Here is a 20,545-nt window from a genome sequence, read left to right as displayed (position 1 = left end):
TACACACACACAAAAAGAAATAATTTTCTGAATTATATACTTGCCTCTATTTTTTTTTTTGGCCACACCCAGTGGTGCTCAGGGGTTACTCCTGGCTCTTCACCCAGAAATTACTCCTGGCGGGATTGAGGGACCATATGAAATGCTTGTTGCTGGGGCCGGGCGGTGGCGCTAAAGGTAAGGTGTCTGCCTTGCCAGCACTAGCCTAGGACGAACCGCGGTTCGATCCCCCGGTGTCCCATATGGTCCCCCAAGCCAGGAGCGACTTCTGAGCGCATAGCCAGGAGTAACCCCTGAGCGTCAAACGGGTGTGGCCCAAAAACCAAAAAAAAAAAAAAAAAAAAAAAAGGAAAAAGAAATGCTTGTTGCTCTGGCCCCAGAACAGAGTCCAGCATCTCCCAATCTCCCATTCAACTCTGAAGTCTGTCTCTGTCCTTGTGTGTATGTGAGGCCTCTGCTTTGCGACCACCACCCAGCTCCCCGATGTTTCGCCCAGTAAATGACTCACCGCCAAGCACTGCCGGAGAACACAGGACTGCTTCATGCGACCAGGCCCCCCAAACTTCTTCATGTCCCTGCAGTAGTGACAAACTCCACACTCTCCTTGCACGCAGGCCTTGCATTTCCGACACCGCACTCTTCTCCGCCGGGCTCCCGACACGATGGGGGAGGCAGCGGCTGGTCTCACAGGTGTTAACCGCGGAGCTGGTTTCATAGTGTGAGGCTTGGTGATGGGAATGGTAGGAACCCGCACCTTTGGCCGGGTGGGGAACTTAAGCTGGGAGGAGAGAAGAATGAAATCAAATATACCAGGTGGCTTGAAGATGGAAAGTGCAGGGGCTGGGGTGGTGGTGGAGCTCAGTTGCGGAGTGTGGGCCTCACACACAGAAAGCTCCAGGTTTGATCCCTGAACTCCAGGCCCCCCCCCCCCAATAAAAAGAATGGAAGACGGCTTGGCAAACTATTAAATATGGGCGGATGTGTCCCTGCCTATTCCTGTCAATGAAAGTTTACTGGAACGTCACCACACTCAACTATTTTTTACCATCCATGGCTGCTTTCATTTTCCATGTCAGAGAAACTGAGGAAACCAAATGACCACCCAAACCTAAAATATATTTGATACTTAGCCCAACTGGGTCAGTGGATCAATGCTAGGACCCAAGGCTGTGTGACCAGGCCCTACAGCACTGGGACTAGCAGAGCTGTCCCCGGTCACGCATCGCTATAGAACAAATGGGGTCAGCTGATTTAATGTTCTGGTTTTGTTTTGTTTGAGGGTCACACCTGGCTCTGAACTCAGGAACCACTCGGGTTGTGCAAGGCAAACACCTGAACCCACAGCTCTGCTCCAAGCCCATGACCCAGCAAGAGAGATAGCAGTGGTAGGGTGTTTGCCTTGCACAAGGCCCCCAGGACAGACAGTGGTTTGATTCCCGGCATCCAATATGGTCCCCCAAACCTGCCAGGGAAGATTTCTGAGCACAGAGCCAGGAATAGCTCCTGACTGCCACCTGGTGTGACCCAAAAAACAAATAATCACAAAACTTTCCCCAAAGCCCACGGTCCCCCCAACTTTTCCCCATATTGCTTTATGGGACTCAGCATTTCCTCCTGAACATCATGAGACACGGTGCCAGTGATCAACACTAGTGACTGGCATGTGACCCTGACCTCTCTCTGGGAAACTCCAGGCATTACTCAGGCCAAGGTTCAATGCCAGGGTCTGTGGATGACAACTGCTGTGCTGTGGACCACAAATAGCACAGCTGATGATTCTACAAGGTGTGTGCATGTGGCACTGAAGGACCAATGAAGGCCCTGAGCACACAAAGGGTGTATCCCTGATTCCTAGGCATTTTCTCACCCCTTCTGTGATTCAAATATGTTTTTTTTAATTATTAATTTATTTTTTGGTTTTGGGATCATACCAGGCAACATTCAAGGGTTACTCTTGGCTCTGCGCTTAGAAATTGCCCCTGGCAGGCTTAGGGGACCATATGGGATGCTGGGAATTGAACCACCCTCAGTCCTGGGTTGGCTTCATGCAAGGCAAACCACCCTACAGCTGGCTCTCTCTCCAGCCCCTCAAATCTGCTTTTGAAGGCCACACAGGACAGTCTTAGGACTCCTCCTGGTATTCTGCTCAAGAGGTCACTTCCCACAGTACTCAGGAGGCCACATTATGCCAGGGACCAAGCCCAGTTTCCCTGCATTTTGTTCGTGCCCTTTGACCTATTTCTCCCAAGGTGCCTCTCATTTGTTTTGGGGCCAACCCAGGCAATGCTCAGAGGTTGCTCCTAGCCCTGCACTCAGCAATTACTCCAGGTGATACTCTGCAGAGCACATGGGATACCAGGGAATGAAGTCGTGTCAGCTGTGTGCAAGGTAAGTACTCTCAATCCATTTATTTTTGGTTTGGGGGCCACACCTAGCAGTGCTCAATTTACTCGTGGCTCTCTGCTCAGGTATCACTTTTGTTGATATTCCAGGGACCATATGCAAAGCTGGGGATCAAACTGGGAGTTTCTGTATGCAAGGCAAGCACCTAATCCCCTGTGTCATCTTTCATTTCTATCTCCTTTCTTTTCTGTTTGGGGCCAACAACCAGTGGTTATTTTTGTTTTGTTTGAGGGTCACACCTGGTGGTGCTGAAAAATTACACCTGGCTCTGAACTCAGGAACCACTCGGGTTCCTCGGGATCATAAGGGGTACCAGGGATTGAACCCGGGTTAGCCATGTGCAAGGCAACCACTGTATCCACTGTACTATCACTCAGGCCTGCTCTTATTCCACGGGCATGTAGCAGGTGCTCCCAAGAACATTTGAGTGTGAAATAAATATCTCAGGTATATGTTCAAAGTTTCAGCTTTTGGGGAAAAAAAGGGGGAGGGCCGGAGTGATAGCACAGTGGTAGGGCATTTGCCTTGCATGTGGCCAATCCAGGATAGATCTGGATTCGATCCCCAGCATCCTGTATGGTCCCCAGAGCCTGCCAGGAGCAATTTCTGAGTGCAGAGCCAGAAGTAACTCCTGAATGCCACCAGGTGTGGCCCCAAAACCAAAATAAACAAATAAATAAATAAATAAATAATTTGTATTTACTCTGCTGGTGATCTTTTATAGAAGAACCAGGGCTTATGCTTATTTAATTTCCCATCATGCCTTAAACAAACACCTCTCCGGTATAAGACAAGACAGCCAGCTATGACTCGACTGTTCCCAGGCTGTCTCCATAGCCAAGCAGAACTAAGCGGCACTTCTCGCACCCACGAAGGGGAGGGCTCCTAAAGATCTCTTGCAGCTGCACACCTTTCCCTGCTGCCAACACACTGTGGGAAGGTGTGTCGGCTTTGTCAGTCTCAGCCAGGAATGCCAATGAAAGGCCTCCTTTATTTGCAGGACTCATGTCCAGCTACCTTACTTTTATTTTAGAATAACCTTGACAAAGGACAACAGGGGAAAAAAGAATATAGGACCTAACATCAGAGACATGAAAAAAGGACTGGAGCAATAGCACAGCAGGGAGGGTGGTGTGCCTTGCACACGGGTCGACCCAGGTTTAATTCTTCAATTCCCAGTATCCTATATGTTCCCCTCGAGCCTGCCAGCAGCAGTCCAAAAATGGGGGTGGGGGGAGGAAGGTATGAAACAATTTCTTGGGGCCAGAGCGGTGGCGCAAGAGGTAGGGTGATTGGCCTTGTGCGTGCTAGCCTAGGACGACTGAGGTTCCATCCCCAGGAGCTCCATATGGTCCCCCAAGCCAGGAGCAATATCTGAACTTCGGAATGCAGAGCCAGGAGTAACCCATGAGCATCACAGGGTGTGGCCCAAAAATAAATAAAAATAATTTCTCCATTTCTTCTCTTTTCAATTCAATGAAAAAATCCAAATTAAGGAAATCCTGTGTGATCTCACTTCGACACAGATATACTCTGAACTTTATCAGTATACAAGGAATTATGTAAACTCATTCAAAATTCTATTTATGAAAGTGAGTTACTGGGCTATAGGATAGATAAGACCCCAATGCTGGTGATCACAGGCGAACACTGGCCTTCCTCTAAGATTATCTCCTGCGCCTGGCAGCTGTTAGGGCAAATAGCAATACCCCCCCCCCCACCAAGAGTCAAACGGAACTGAGGACTGATCTCCAAACAGGTCATCATGAGACACCTACAGCTGGTCCCTCGAGTTCTTTTTAATCCCAGATCAGAATGGGGAAACCAGAAAAAAGGTGGCAGCACCCACAATATCAAAAAGACTGGCTACTTACCTTATCCCTTTTTGGCCACTGTACTATCGGGACTCCAGTGAGAGCTAACTTGGGATCGCTGTTAGCAAGGTCTTCCAGCAAAATCTAAGGGTAGGGGAGAAAAGGAAAAGCAGTGCATGGTAAACAAAGAGCTAACAGCAACCAGACTCAGCCACAGTCCCCACAAACACCAAAGGGCAGGGCGGGCTGGCAGTGGACACTCCCTTCAAACAGAGAAGGAACTCACCCCAAATTAAGGACACTGGAGAGGGATCAGGAAACTCCCACTAGCTCAGCACTGTCAACATTTGGAATCTGCCTTTATTCGCAGCCCCATACTTGCCTGCACTGCAATCTCATGCTGAAGCCACCAGTCACTGCGATGACAAGTGTTACTGTCATAGTTTCAGATGATAGTAAAACATTTTCTTAATTACCTCTTTACTTTTCTATGCCCCTTAACAAATAATAAATACTGTTTTCATTCTGCAGATGTCAGAAAAGCAGGCCAAAAACGAAAGAAAAGAAAAGAAAAGAAAAGAAAAGAAAGAAAGAAAGAAAGAAAGAAAGAAAGAAAGAAAGAAAGAAAGAAAGAAAGAAAGAAAGAAAGAAAGAAAGAAAGAAAGAAAGAAAGAAAGAAAGAAAGAAAGGAAGGAAAGCAGTGGCTAATGCTGAACTAATAACACGGTTTTATTTTTTGGCCACACCCAGCAATGCCCAGGGGTTATTCCTGGCTCTGCATCAGGAATTAACTTCTGGCTGTGCTCGAGGGACCATATGAAATTCCAGGGATCGAACCTGACTAGGTCACAGGTATGGCAAACACAATGCTCGCTGTATTTTAACTCTGGCCCCTGAATTCACATGAACACAACTTTCATAACTTCAACTGAGGACTGTTTGAACTGATTGACAGAGACCTGAAATCATTCTCTCTCCAACTACTGCCCCAACCACATAGTTATTTGCCCTTTTTATTAATGGGGCAGGACAAATACTAGGGACGGTTTAAGGGGAGACAATCTGGTCCTTGAGGCTTTAACCAACCTAGCTTGAATACCCTGAAGAACAATGCTAGGTTAACTATCACTTAAAAGTGCAACACACTGGTTGTATGCTACTTTGAAAAACAAACAAAACCATTAGACAGAAATTTCTCAAGCCCAAACCTCAAGAATGAAATCCCTATTCTCTGCCAACCCGGGCCCTAAAGCAATGGCAGCAGTTAACAGGACACAAACCCAGAAGACACACCACACGGTTCCTTTCCGGTCCTCAGGTCTGGAGAGGACACAAACTGCCTCACAGGACACAAAACTCTGACCCTGGACAGACCAGCGTGCTCAGTCATCCTGATAACCATTCTCCTAAGTTTGTAGGCTCAAGGCCTGGAGATGAGGCATTTCTCTACCAAGCACTTGCACCCTTCACCTAAGGACCAAGTTCCAAATGACAGCCTGGGGCTCAGAAAGACCCTTTAAGTCATACCCCAAAAGAGCCTCTAGACAGATCCCCTTTGCCAAGTCTCCAGATGCTTCCCCCACCCCCTAACTGGTTTCCTTTGCAGCCCATTTTATTTACTTCAAGTTGCTATGGCATCCTATTCCGGAGCCTGTTAGCACCACACTGCGTGGGGGTGAAGAGGCGGGGTACGGTGCCACGTGGGACAAGGCTCTGGGGCGGCTCCGAGTCTCCCAAGGGTGAAGAATTCAAGTCCATTCAAAATGTGTGCTAGGGAGCGCGGCGCTCCCCTCCCCCACTTTGCAGTGCGGAGCAGGACTCTGCCCGTTTCCTCTGCTCAGAGAAGCGAGCTGTCCACAAACAGGGACTTTCCACTTTCGGCAAAGCAGACCAGAGAGACCGCACAGAGAGATCGGCGACAGTCAGTCGGGCGAGCAGAGAAGCCTAAGTACTCATCCAGGGCTGAGGAAAGGTCGGTGGGGAGGCGGGGGAGGGAGGGCACGGGTGGGGAGACACGCCTGGGGGTCGTGGCTCACACACCCAGAGCTCAGTTGCAGGGACTGTGTGGGTGTGGGGGGACTGCGGGTTTCCTCCCAAGCCTATTTCGCTGGGGCCACTCGGCCAAGCCCGCCCTGCTTTCATCAAACAAGGCGGACTCCAGCTGCGGCCCTTCCAGAAACCATATAAAGCAGCCGCCACCCTTCAGCACAGGGGGTTTGGGACTGGGAGGGGGAGGTGTGGAATGTGGAGGGCGACCGAACCTCTGCGCTCTCCTCTCTCGAGGCTCCAGGCACTAGGGAGGAAGCCCAATTCCACACAAGCCCACACCCCACATCACGGGAAGGGGAAGCGAACAGCGGGCGGCGTCTGGCAGGGCAGGGGAAAGGGCTCCCCAAAGCTCGAAGGGGCAAGCGAAAAGCAAACCCCAGCGGGGGAGAAGTGCATTGACGGCTCCCGGTTCCCCCGCAGAGTCACCGAAGCATTGTCCGGGACTCGCCCACGGCAATTCTCGCCTCCCCGCTGGAGACAAAGTCCCTACAGTTCCACACACCCGAACCAGGAGGATCTGCACCCGCCAGCCTGCCTGACCTTGCGTTCCACGTTGCTCGGGAGCTGCCGAGGTGGCTGTAGGTTGAAGTTTCCCCAGCGTCTTTGTTTTGTTTTCTGTACGGGAAGTTGTGCTGAAGGAGTTAGGTTTCCTGCCTCTGGGCAAATCCCGATTTACTTAAAAATTCTGCAGCCTCCCGGGGCACCGAAGGCCGGTAGTTCGGTTCTAAGCCTTCTTCTGGCAGTGCGGGGGGAGCAGCGTGCAAGTGCTCAGAGCTCCCTCCTCTCAGCCCTTCAGCTCAGCCCCGGCTTCCTGTGCCTGCGAACAATGCTGCTGCGTCACCCACATGCAGCTCCCAGAAATGCTTTGCAACGGAAGGTGGCAGGAGGGGGAGCTGAGCTCGAGTGAGCCAGCCAGGCAGCGGGCCCAGCCACCCTACTGCAGTGGCGGGCGGGGGGGGAAGGGGTGTGCTCCGCTCAGCTCTCAGCTCGCGGATTGGAGGGGACTTGCCCGGAGGTGAAGGCTGCGCCCGCCTTTCCCCTCCCACCACCACTGCAATAGGAGAACCCTGGGCCGGCCCCTAGGGCTCCCAGGCCGGCTTCGGAAGGCGCCAGCCCAAAGGGAAGGCTTTAACCCCTTCCGCATCAGGTCCGGGTTTGTCCTTGGCTCAGTCTACACCCTTCCCCTCAGGGTCACTCCTGGCAGTTACAGCACACCCGCAATCCTCTCACCCCTATCCAGCGACAGCAGGGAGTTGCCCCAAGCTGGACCTTGGGGGACAGGAGAGCTGGGACCTGGGCCCACCCTCTAGAGTTACCTGCTTCACCAGCCCAGTGTCCAGAACCCAAAACCAGAAAAACCAGGATTCAAAAAAAATCTCCAAGAATGCCGAATTTAAACCAAGCGAGATACTCTATTCGTTTAATATTTCTAGGGCAGCAGGCACCCAGTCCCTGAGCAGTCCCCCAGTGGCCACATCAAACTACCAGGTACTTGGCTCCAGGAACCTTCTTCTGTTATGCCGACCCCCCCCCCACCAGTGTCCATGTCCCTGGGAAATCCACGTCCCGTTCTAAGTCTGCTTTGCCAGCCCCATTCTGGATATTGCCCAGATGCAGGATTCAGCCTGCACTGTGTCTGACACTCTGATGCCACATTCTGACAGTCACTCAGTCTGTCCCCCTCACTTCATGCACCCTTGACCCATGGTCAAGGTGAAGCTCAGACTACACAAGCTTCTCTCCAGTTATGGTTGTACCCACATTATTTTGGGGTGAACCAAGTAAAATATAGACGCGCATCAACAAAACTTGGCATTTGAGAAATTATCAACATTTCAGACCACCAAGAACCTCACCCCTATCCTCGGAGACCATTTCCAGAACAAACATTTCAAAGCAGACCCTGAGCACAGAGGCTTTTTTTGGACTGAGGACTGTTGCAATACTGCCCTTGATGGGGTTGACTGATAGAGGGATGGAGGATGAGGCCTTATCTCCTCCAGCTTGGACCACGCTTCTGTTACCCAGGTCAGCCATCGGTTCTGAGGTGAATGCAGCGGGAAGAAAACTAACAGGCAGTCAGGCTTCAGAATCAGCCCCAGGAAAAAAGCCCCTTGCCTTCCACAGACTCTTGCTTTTATACCCCAGAATCAGGTACCACCCAATGGTGGGATCAGGTACCCCGTTTGTTTTTAGTAAACAAACATTAATAATATGCAAAAGTAAGTAATATTGTCTACAATTATTAAAGGAAAAACTAGTCAATAATAAAAGAGCAGCTGTTTGCATAAGCGCATCACAGGAAAATGTTAAGAAAAACATTTTTTTTTTTGGTTTTTGGGCCACACCTGGTAACTCTCAGGGGTTACTCCTGGCTATGCGCTCAGAAGTCGTTCCTGGCTTGGGGGACCATATGGGACTCGGGGGGGAACGAACCACGGTCCGTCCTAGGCTAGCATTGGCAGACACTGTACCTCTAGCACCACCACAACGGCCCCAAAGAAAAACTTCTAACCTAAACACAGTGTGTCTAAAACCAGAAACATGTGTCAAGGAATCAACTAAAAGCTCCTGAGATGGTAGATGAAGAATTCCAAGTAAGTTCTTCCTTGGAGAAGCAGATGGAGAATCTGAAATTCAATGTTCAAGGATCTAGTAGACAATGGGGAGCTCCTGGGGCAAACACTCTACCTCCATACGATCTCGCCAGGCCCCAGAATCAGCCCCAGGAAAAAAGCCCCTCACCGTCCACGGACCCTTGCTTTTATACCCCAGAATCAGGTACCACCCTAGGGTAGGGCACAATCACATCAGGGTAGGGTCAGTAACATAATAATCCCATTGAAATGTTTACATACACAACAGAGGACTTGGCTCCACTGGCTTCAGAGTTTCATTTTTACAGTTTTTACATTTTATCAAGGACAGGGGTAAGGGCGTAAGGGGGTTTGTATGCTCTTTGACAGAACTCTTATTAGAAATAATGGCGAGAAAGGCAAGGTCACTGGAATAAGGCTCTCAAACCCAGTACCATCAGCTAATTATATCTGAAAAATGTTCCTCATATATATAAGGTCTTCTTGGATGTTTATTTTGCCCTCAATATTATCTAGTGGAGAGGGTGACAAAGTACAAAAACTTGAGAAATGGGGGCCGGGCGGTGGCGCTAAAGATAAGGTGCCTGCCTTCCCTGCGCTAGCCTTGGACGGACCGCGGTTCGATCCCCCGGTGTCCCATATGGTCCCCCAAGCCAGGAGCAACTTCTGAGCACATAGCCAGGAGTAACCCCTGAGCGTTACCGGGTGTGGCCCAAAAATAAAAAAAAACAAAACAAAAAAAAAAACAAAACTTGAGAAACATGATTATTCCAAAAACAAAATCCAAGTTCAAGTTGCAGCAAGCATAAATTTTAGAAGCCAGCAGGAAGAGAAAAAAAGTGACTTTAAGAAATTAATCCATTAAAAAGGGGCCGGGCGGTGGCGCTAAAGGTAAGGTGCCTGCCTTGCCTGCGCTAGCCTCGGACGGACCGCGGTTCGATCCCCCGGCGTCCCATATGGTCCCCCAAGCCAGGAGCGACTTCTGAGTGCATAGCCAGGAGTAACCCCTGAGCGTCACAGGGTGTGGCCCAAAAACCAAAAAAAAAAAAAAAAAAAAAGAAATTAATCCATTAAAAAAAAAATTTAATCTATGGGGGCGGTGAGGTGGCGCTAAAGGCAAGGTGTCTGCCTTGCAAGAGCTAGCCAAGGAAGGACCATGGATTGATCCCCCAGCGTCCCATATGGTCCCCCCAAGCCAGGGGCAATTTCTGAGGGCTTAGCCAGGAATAACCCGAGCATCAAATGGGTGTGGTCCGAAAAACCAAAAAAAAAAAAAAAATCTATGCCAGTTTCCAAGTCACCAAATTAAAGTAGGCCTAATATATTTTCTCCTTTACAGAATAAAATATCAGAATTAACAAAAATAGGACATTACATAGAATATAACTCCTTTTTTTTCTTTTTGAGATTTTGGGTCCAACTGGTGAACTATCAAAGTGCTTCTCCCTTTGTGCAGAGGGGAAGCATGAGCGTAGATATGATGCAGTTTGGCTACACGCAAGGCAACCAATTAACTCCTGTATTATTTCTCTGGCCACAAGAATATAATTACCTGGGGCCGGGAAGGTGGCGCTAGAGGTAAGGTGTCTCAAGCGCTAGTGTAGGACTGACCTCGGTTCAACTCCCCCCCCACCCCCCCCTGTCTCATATGGTTCCCCCAAGCCAGGGGCGATTTCTGAGCGCATAGCCAGGAGTAACCCCTGAGCGTCAAACGGGTGTGGCTCAAAAACCAAAAAAAAAAAAAAAAATATATATATATATATATATATATATAATTACCGTATTTGCCGGCATATAAGACGACCCCCTAATTTTGCAGTTAAAACATACGTATATTCGCTGTATCAGACAGAAAGTTCCTGTGCTGCAACTGTATGTACCACAGTGAGCCAATCACAACAAACAAAGGTTCAAAGGTTCTACTGTCATAGACTTCCTCTCTGACTCTGGCCAATCTGAGCAGGCTTTGTACAGAGTAGATCCGGGTCCAAAACATTGTCTCCTTTGCATGCATCAAAGCCTGCTTGGATTAGCTGAGTCAGACAGGCAGCGAGCATCCTTGCAGTGATTGGTCCCTTATCATAGGCACCTTTTCTGGCAATTCCCTGGTGGCATCCTCGGACCCTAGCACTGAACCACCAACAGGGTTAGCTGGGTTTTGCCAGAAGTGGCCCCCAGATCTCCTGAATACTGTTTGGGAGCCCCCAAGAAAGGGATTTGGAAACTCTGCGGCCTGATTATTTTTTTGTTTCGTTTAGCGGCATATTGAAACATTTTCCGGGATATACTCGCTGTATAAGACGACCCCCGGTTTTCGGTTGACTTTTTTGTTTCAAAAGTCATCTTATACGCCGGAAAATACGGTATATGTCCTTTTTTTGGGGGGGGGGGGGCTCTATCGGTAGTTCTTGGGGCCTAATCCTAGCTTTGCTCGGAGATAACTCTTGGCAGTACTTGGGGAACTATCTAGGGTGCCAGGGATCATAACTTGGGTCAGCTGCCTGCCAGGCAAACACCCTGCCATTGTTCTCTCTGGCCGCAGAATACAAAAATTTTCTGAAAGGATTCTATCTATTTTATGGAGCTGGAGAGAATAGCGTGGGTGGGGTGCCAGGAAGCGAGCCTGGGCTGGCCCGGTACTGCCTGCCTGCCTGCCTGCTCACCTTCACTTGCTCCTCCCCAGAACACAGTTCTTTACATTTGTGTCCAGCCTTTTTTTCTTTTTTGGCTTTTGGTTTTTGGGTCACACCTGGCAGAGCTCAGGAGGTTACTCCTGGCTCTACGCTCAGAAATCGTTCATGGCAGGCTTGGGGCTTGGGGGACCATATGGGATTCTGGGATTCGAACCACCATCCTGCATCTATGGAAAATGCCCTACCGCTGTGTTATCTCTCGAGCCCCTGTTCTGCCTTTTTTAAAAACATATCTCAAAAATGTATCTCCCACGTCTTTTCAGCTTGTTTTAATATGGGGGCCACACCCAGGAGACCATATGTAGGCCTGTGACTGAGCCCATGTCACACACAGGCAAGGCAAGCACAGCCCTGCTATATGATGGCTCAGGTCCCCAGAATGCAGCCTTTCCATTTTACAATGTGACAGTACCGCACATAAGACAGAATTCACCTTACCCTCACTCACTTTTAAAAATCAAGGGGAGGGGGGCCGGGCGGTGGCGCTGGAGGTAAGGTGCCTGCCTTACCTGCGCTAGCCTAGGAGACGGACCGCGGTTCGATCCCCCGGCGTCCCATATGGTCCCCCAAGCCAGGAGCGACTTCTGAGCGCATAGCCAGGAGTAACCCCTGAGCGTTACCGGGTGTGGCCCAAAAACCAAAAACCAAAAAAAAAAAAAAAAAAAAAAAAAAAAAAAAAAAAAAAAATCAAGGGGAGGGGTTGAAGAGATAGCATGGAGGGAGAGCGTTTGCCTTGCATGCAGAAGGACAGTGGTTCAAATTCCGGCATCCCATATGGTCCCCCGGCCTGCCAGGAGGGATTTCTGAGCGCTGCTGGGTGTGACCCAAAAACCAAATTAAAAAAATAAATAATAAAAAAATAAAAATCAAGGGAGAGGCTGGAGAGATAGCACAGCGGTAGAACGTTTTGCCTTGCACACGGCCGACCCAGGATGGACCTGGGTTTGATTCCCAACATCCCATATGGTTCCCTGAGCCTGCAAGGAGTGATTTCTGAGCACAGGAGTAAACCCTGAGTGCCGCCAGGTGTGGCCCCAACCTCCCCCCACCAATCAAGAAAACCCGTAAGGCTCCCAATGGGACTTATTACAAACTGATTACCTTCCTCTGAACTTTCCAGTTAAACTTTGTGCTCCGGAATCATCCTGGGGTGGCCGGGGGGGGGGGGGGCAGGGAACACATGATGACACGGTTAGACATTATGTGGTACTGGGAATTGAAGCCTGCTGTACTCTCTGTAGAGTTCTGGTCAACATTTTTATTGTTTTGGGGGGGACACCTGCTGGTGCTCAGGACTTACTCCTGGTAGGTCTCAAAGGACTCTATAAGGTGCTAGGGTTTGAATTTGGGTTGGCTGTGAGCAAGGCAAATGTCCTCACTATGATACTATATGGCCACTAAAACGATAAATATTTTTGAGTGGCGGTGGGTTGGGGCCAGATCTACCAGTGGTCAGGACTTACTCCTGCCTCTGCACTTAGGGATCACTCCTGACAGGGTTAGGGTACCATGTGGAATGCTGGGGATCAAGCCCAGGTAAGCCATGTGCAAGGTAAACACCCTTCCAGCTACCACTCTGGCCCCAGAAACCATAATTTTTTTTTTTTTTGGCTTTTTGGGTCACACCCGTTTGACGCTCAGGGTCACTCATGGCTATGTGCTCAGAAATTGCCCCTGGATTGGGGGGACCATATGGGACGCCGGGGGATGGAACCACGATCCGTCCTAAGCCAATGCTAGCGCCACCTTCCCGGCCCCAGAAACCATAATCTTTTGAACTAAGAGACAGGTCTGGGGCTGGAGCGATGGCGCAATTAATTGGTAGGGCTTTTGCCTCGCACACTCTAACCTAGGACAGATCATGGTTTGATCCCCACATCACGTATGGTTCCCCAAGCCAGGAATGATTTCTGAGCAAATAGCCAGGAGTAACCAGAGCGTCACCGGTGTGCCCACCCCCTCCAAAAAAAGAGACAGGCCTCCCATACTCTGTCCAGCATCGTTTATTTTCTCAGGATCTAGAAGTGCCCCACAGACACTCTGAACTCGGAGAAATGGTGGACTAGGGTGGCAAATGGGTCTGGCACCTGCCACCCTTTCATTGTACAAGGAAGTGAGTGATCTTGCTGGCCCCATAGTCAATCATTTTTGTTGTTCGTGGTAGTGGTGGGGCCATAACCAGTCGTGTTCTGGTTTATTCCTGGCCCTGTGGCTCAGGGAACCAGATGGGGTGCCAGGGATTGAACCCAAGCCAGCTTGGTTCAAAGGTGCAAAGCAAGCACCTTTCCCACTCTCAGACCCCACCCCACCCCGACCCTGTAGGCTACATTTTTAATTCTCTCTTTTCATCTAACTCGTGATTCTATATTCTTTTTTTTTTTTTTTTTGGTTTTTGGGCCACACCCTGTGACGCTCAGGGGTTACTCCTGGCTATGCGCTCAGAAGTTGCTCCTGGCTTCTTAGGGGACCATATGGGACGCCGGGGGATCGAACCGCGGTCCGTCCTAGGCTAGCGCAGGCAAGGCAGGCACCTTACCTCCAGCACCACCGCCCGGCCCCGTGATTCTATATTCTATGGTTCTTTCACCATAAATTTAAGACACCAGAATCTCCGGTCTATCTACCAGGTCATTTGTTCTTCGTGGAATATGTCATTTTGACTCTCACTCACTTTTCCTTCTCACTTTTGATTCTCACGCGCTTGTCCGTGGCAGAAGGCAAGCTCTGGGCTTCTTCCTTCCGCCTGCGCTGCAGTACAGCTGCTCTCTAGTGCTGCAGTCAGTCCCCAGCTGTGCAGTGATTCGGCATTTACCCTGCAAGCCAGTGCTTCCCAGCTTTCGGGTGATGCCAATTTCATAGTACCAGTCTCTTAACTTGCTGCCAAGTAAATCTCAGCCCAAATACCTGGGTGAGTGTAGGGATTCTTAACTCCTTTGCAGAGGTGGAGCCCAAGTGTGTTGTCTGATCCAACCAGTCGCCTTCAGACTATGGGTCATCAAGGGAAGGGGTAGATGAGTCCCGCAGGGCGAAGCCAGCACTGCCTTGCTCTGCACGTCAGTCTTACAAACATGTGGAGGAACAGGAGAGAACTCTCCACACTTGCAGAACAACAGATCTTGAGACATCACTTCTTCATTCAGCCCCTTGCTTGCAGCCTCCTCTACTCTACTATTAGACCTGATTTTTTCACATTTCTCTCACTGTACCCACATCCTCAAAAACTTGTATTTACTACTTTACTAAGGGGGTTTGTATAATTATACCATAGCTAAATGGTGACTAAAATATGACTTTCTACAATGGGCCTTAACGCATTAAAGTGACGGAGAGACACACAGGACTGAAAGGATACTTCTCTTTTTCAGCTGCATCAAAATAATGTCAGTGGTATATTAACTTAGGAACCTTTCTTTCTTTCTTTCTTTTTTGGAACCTTTCTTTCTAAGGTTTGAAAGGCAATTATCCAAGTTAACAAGTCTCAATTTGTCACAATTTTAATGTTTGCTGTTAAAAAAAAAAAGCTGCGGGCCGGGCGGTGGCGCTAAAGGTAAGGTGCCTGCCTTGCCTGCGCTAACCTTGGACGGACCGCGGTTCGATCCCCCGGTGTCCCATATGGTCCCCCAAGCCAGGAGCAACTTCTGAGCACATAGCCAGGAGTAATCCCTGAGCGTTACCGGGTGTGGCCCAAAAACCAAAAAAAAAAAAAAAAAAAAAAAAAAGCTGCAATTTGGGGCAGGAGAGATAGCACAGCAGGTAGGGCACTTGCCTTCCATGTGGGTGACTAGGCTCAATCCCCGGCAACCCATATGTTCCCTGAGCTCACCAGGAGTGATACCTAAATACAGAGACAGAAGTAAGCCCTGAACACTGCTGGATGGGACCCTAAAACAAACAAACAAACAAACAAAAACCTCACCACCACCACCAACAACAACAACAAAAAGTCCAATTTAATGTTTCCAACATCTATCTGTAATAGAATAGCTATAGGGAAAAAAAATTTTTTTCTAAGAAATACTATGGGCTACAGAGAGCACAGAGTAGGTAGGGTGACTGACCTGTACACAGCAGCCTGGGTTTGATCCCTGAGTGCAGAGCCTGGAGTTACCAGTGAGCACTGCCAGGTATGGACTCAAGACATAACAAACCAAACCAACCAAACAAAAAACAACTCAAACTCAGAATCACACAATAATATATATCCTACTACAACGAAAAGCAAAACAATGAATGTCCTTTACTCTCTCAAAGTTGGGATCTAGTGTTTTAATCATCATTATATCTAACAGTTTTTGTAAATATTTTTGGGTCACACTTGGCTGTGTTTGGGGGCTATTCCTGGGTCTGTGCTCTAGGGACCACTCTGGGCAGTGCTCAAGAGAGAGGAGTGGGTGAGAATGGAACCAAGGCATCCTGCATTGTCTCTCCTTTGGCCTGGGGATCTAGTTTTTCATTACATACATTTTTTTAGGGGGGAGTGGAGAGTTTGGGTCATGCCTGGTGGTGCTAATGGTTTACTCCTGGCCATGCTTGGGTGCTACAGATTGACCAGGGTCACGCCAGAAGCGCCTGCTACAAGGCTATTGTTTTCTGTGTACCACGTTGCTGGTACAGATCTATTTTTTTTCCGGCCCACACCCACTTGATGCTCAGGGGTTACTCCTGGCTAAGCGCTCAGAAATTGCCCCTGGCTTGGGGGGACCATATGGGACGCCGGGGATTGAACCACGGTCCTTCCTTGGCGAGCGCTTGCAAGGCAGACACCTTACCTCTAGTGCCACCTCGCCAGCCCCCCAGATCTATTTTTTTAAGGCTAGAAATGTCTATATTTTTGGGGGTTGTTTCTGGGTCACACTTAGCTGTGCTCAGGAATCACTCTTGACAGGGGTCAGGGACCAAATGGGATGTTGGGGATCAAACCCCAGATCAGTTGTGTGCAAAACAAGCAACCTACCTGCTTGTATTATCTCTCTGGCCCCTAAGTATGATCATCTTTGTTTTGCAGCACGTTAATCATTACAGAAACAGGACTACACCTTCTGAAAGTTGGTCATTTCCTCCCCTAAATATAAGACAAATGTACCTACCACCTGCCTCTTCCAGAACAAACATTGTAAAATGAAACACCACTTTCTAGGACCGTTGGAGGGTCAACCTCACAGATGAATACACCCTTTTCATTTATTTACCTTTTCACTGATGTGTAAAGAGTATGATATAACAATAAAAGTTTAGGTCCCGTGCTCGTCTTTGGAATTATTCCCTAATGAAGTTGGCAGAAGGTAAGCAGCACCCCGATTGGTAACAAGGTGGCAAAGAAAAAGGCTGAGCCAGAAATTAGGGATAAGACACAGGCCATATAAAACAATGTAGATTTGCAGTAATTTAGATAACAGAACAAAACATTACAAATTGTGGAATTGCTTTTTCTATATTTATGCCATGCCTCCCAAAACACAATACCAACCAATAATTCAGAAAGAAATTACTCCCAGCTTTATTTTTGGTGATAATATTTATGGTTATTTAGGAAAAGAGACTAAAAACAACTTTCTCTAGTTTTAGAAAGCTTAAGTCTAAATTTCTTAAAAAAAAAAAAAAAAAAAAAAGGCTTATGAGGGCCAAAATGATAGTACAGAGGGTAGAGTGCTTACTTTATATGCAGCCCACCAGGCTTTGGACCATAGCAACTGGCAGTGCTCTGGGATTGACAATTCTAACAGGATTCAGGGTACTATATGGTATGCTGGGGACAGAACCTGCACTGGCTGCATGCAAGGAAGTACTTTACCTGCTATACTATTGCTTAGGCCCCTTACTGTACCATTTCTAAATGCTAACACCTTCTCAAAGTTTCATTATTTATTTGGGGGGGGGGGGTCACACCCAGCAGCACTCAGGGGTTACTCCTGGCTTTAAGCTCAGAAATCGCTCCTAGCAGGCTCAGGGGATCATATGGGATGCTAGGATTTGAACCAATGACCTTCCGCATGAAAGGCAAACGCCTTACCTCCATACTATCTCTCCAGCCTCAAAGTCTCATTATTTTTTTTATTTTTTTATTTTTTGGTTTTTGGGCCACACCCGGCGGTGCTCAGGAGTGACTCCTGGCTGTCTGCTCAGAAATAGCTCCTGGCAGGCACGGGGGACCATATGGGACACCAGGATTCGAACCAACCACCTTAGGTCCTGGATCGGCTGTTTGCAAGGCAAACACCACTGTGCTATCTCACCGGGCCAAGTCTCATTATTTTTAAGGTCAGTGTGAAATCTGTGTTCTTAGGAATAATTTTGATTCTTTATGGAATCATTTTGATTCTTTATGGAACATACAAATTTCCCTAATAGGAACTAACGCCCCCTCCCCCCAGATGAATCATTATGTAGCAAAACATACACATGCATTTCACAGTTTCCTTGGAACCCAGAAACTGATTGTTCTAGCCAGGTCACCTGTGACACCATGGTCATGACCAGCCCTTACCTTTACATCAGCGATGAGAGCATCTTCGTCTTCTATTCCTGTGGGGACACATTTCTTGTGCAGTGGTAGAGACTCCAACTTATCTACAAGGCAGCGAAGGCCTTCAAGCTCAAAATGGGTCAGGTGCACCTGCCTGTCCTTTCGGGGGCTACACTGTGGATCCCACACTTGGCCATTGTGGGAACCTCGGCTGGAGTCAGAGGACGAGTCTCCGGACACGTTTTTCTTCAGAGGAGGAAGACTTCGGCACGTTTTGCCCACTCCGTCATAATCCAAGTTGACACCATTGGCTATGGGGCTCGTGAGGACAGATCGTCTGCCACTCAAGCGCCGTGGCTCTCGGTCCAAGGCTTCCTCGTCCCCGTTTCCAGAGTCCAAGCCATTCAACTCCAAGTCTGCCAGTATGAAGATGAAAAGCAGTAAGGATATGCCCACTTGGCCACTGATCCATGAGCATGTGGGAGCCCAGCCTGACAGAGGGGCAGTGACACGAATGTAACAGAGCACTGGAAAAAGTCTCCATAAATCCATAAAGCAGTATTAAGAACCATTTTTCCCCACATTTCTCTACTTTGGAAATTAGTTCAAGTTAAAATAGGATCCCAATTAAGTAGGAGAATGACAGCTATGGTCATTTCAAGGGCTTAAATTCTATAGTGTTTCAACTTTACAACATATGGGGTTGGAGAGATAGCATGGAGGTAAAGAATTTGCCTTTCATGCAGAAGGCCGATGGTCTGAATCCCGGCATCCCATATGGTCCCCCGTGCCTGGCAGGGGCTATTTCTGAACATAAGGCCAGGAGTAATCCCTGAGCGCTGCCAGGTGTGACCCCCTCAAAAAAAATTACAACATATATTTTATTGTAATTTTTCCTTTTTTTTTTTTTTTTTTTTAGGGAGGTCAGACCCAGTGGTGTTCTGGGTTCTGCACTCAGAAATTACTCCTGACTGTGCATGGGGGTCCATATGGGATGCCAGGAATCAAACCCAGGTCAGCCATATACAAGGCAAATGCCCTACCACTGAACTATTGTTCCAGCTCCTATTGCAATTTTTTTGTTGTTGTTTTGGGTTACACCCAGTGACGCTCAGGGGTTACTCCTGGCTATGCGCTCAGAAATTGCTCCTGGCTTGGGGAACCATATGGGATGCCGGGAATTGAACAGCAGTCAATAGGTCAGTGCATGCAAGGCAAATGCCCTACGGATTGCACCAGCACTCCGGCCCCTCCTACTGTAATCTTTAATAATTTCTTTTTGTTTTTTGTGCCACACCCAGTGGTGCTCAGGGTTTACTCCTGGCTCCATGCTCAGTAATTACTCTGGTTGGAGCTTGGGACCAAATCCAAGCCAGCTGCATGCAAGCCCTACCTGCTGTACCATCTTTCCAGTCCTACACCATATTTTAAAAGTAGTTCTGCTTGGGGCCGGAGCAACAGCACAGCAGGTAGGGTGCTTGCCTTGCACCCAACTGACTCAGGTTTGATCCCCGGCATCCCATAGGGTCCCCAAACCTACCAGGAGTAACTCCTGAGCGCTTCTAATGTGGCCCAAAAACAAACAAACAAAAAGTAGTTTTGCTCCTATCTTTGGACATAAAATTAAGCGTCACAGGCATGGGGGATGTGGCTCTGTGGAAGAATATACATCCCGCTCGTTGCTTTGCCGCCCCGAATTCCATCCCAGAACCACATCCACACAAACAAACAGAATCAAAGGGCAAGAGCCTTGCATTTATGGATTCGAAATCTTAGCACATAACAAAAGGAAGACTGAGATAGTCAAAGTGAAAGCCATCATAAGGATGGCTGGAAAGACAGTACACAGGTTAAGGCACATGTCTTAAATGTGGCTAAACCATTTAGTAAGTGGGACCTAGAGCCTCACAAGGGCAATCCTGGAGGCCCTGGAGCATCTCTGGAATGAGCTGGGTAATCCCTGATACCCAGGGTCTGAGGAACGCAGTAGCTTCAGACCAGCACACTGAACTCAGGAGTCCAACTGGCTGGGAATCTCCAAACAACACACTCCCCCCATCCTTCTATCCCCCAAAAATAAACAAACAAAAAAAACTTTTTAATTGGGGGGGGGGGGTTTTGGGCCACACCCGACGGTGCTCAGGGGGTTACTCCTAGCTGTCTGCTCAGAAATAGCTCCTGGCAGGCACGGGGGACCATATAGGACACCGGGATTCGAACTAACCACCTTTGGTCCTGGATCGGCTGCTTGCAAGGCAAATGCTGCTGTGCTATCTCTCGGGGCCCTTAAATTTTTTTTTTTTAAATTTTAATGAGGGGCCAGGAAAATGGCGCTAGAGGTAAGGTGTCTGCCTTGCAAGCGCTAGCGTAGGACGGACCGCGGTTCGATCCCCCGGCGTCCCATATGGTCACCCCAAGCCAGGGGCGATTTCTGAGTGCATAGCCAGGAGTAACCCCTGAGTGTCAAACGGGTGTGGCCCAAAAACCAAAAAAAAAATTTAATGAAAGAATTTTGAAAACTCCCCA

The 20,545-nt window shown here is 48.6% G+C and overlaps 1 protein-coding gene across 1 annotated transcript in view; it reads right to left on the bottom strand.

Annotated features, from left to right (window-relative positions):
• Nucleotides 1-20,545, bottom strand: part of KDM2A (lysine demethylase 2A) — a 120,311-nt gene that overhangs the window by 11,962 nt on the left and 87,804 nt on the right. The window contains exons 11-13 of the mRNA XM_049780199.1: nt 18,041-18,435; nt 4,278-4,361; nt 509-778 (exon numbers count right to left, since the gene is read on the bottom strand). Of these exons, the coding sequence (XP_049636156.1) occupies nt 509-778; nt 4,278-4,361; nt 18,041-18,435 (749 nt within the window). The remainder of the gene's footprint in view (nt 1-508; nt 779-4,277; nt 4,362-18,040; nt 18,436-20,545) is intronic.

The sequence above is a fragment of the Suncus etruscus genome, chromosome 9, assembly GCF_024139225.1.
Source record: "Suncus etruscus isolate mSunEtr1 chromosome 9, mSunEtr1.pri.cur, whole genome shotgun sequence".
NCBI classification, from domain to species: Eukaryota; Metazoa; Chordata; class Mammalia; order Eulipotyphla; family Soricidae; genus Suncus; species Suncus etruscus.
The sequence above is the reverse complement of the archived record's forward strand: the minus strand, read 5'-3'. Positions and strand labels throughout refer to the sequence as shown.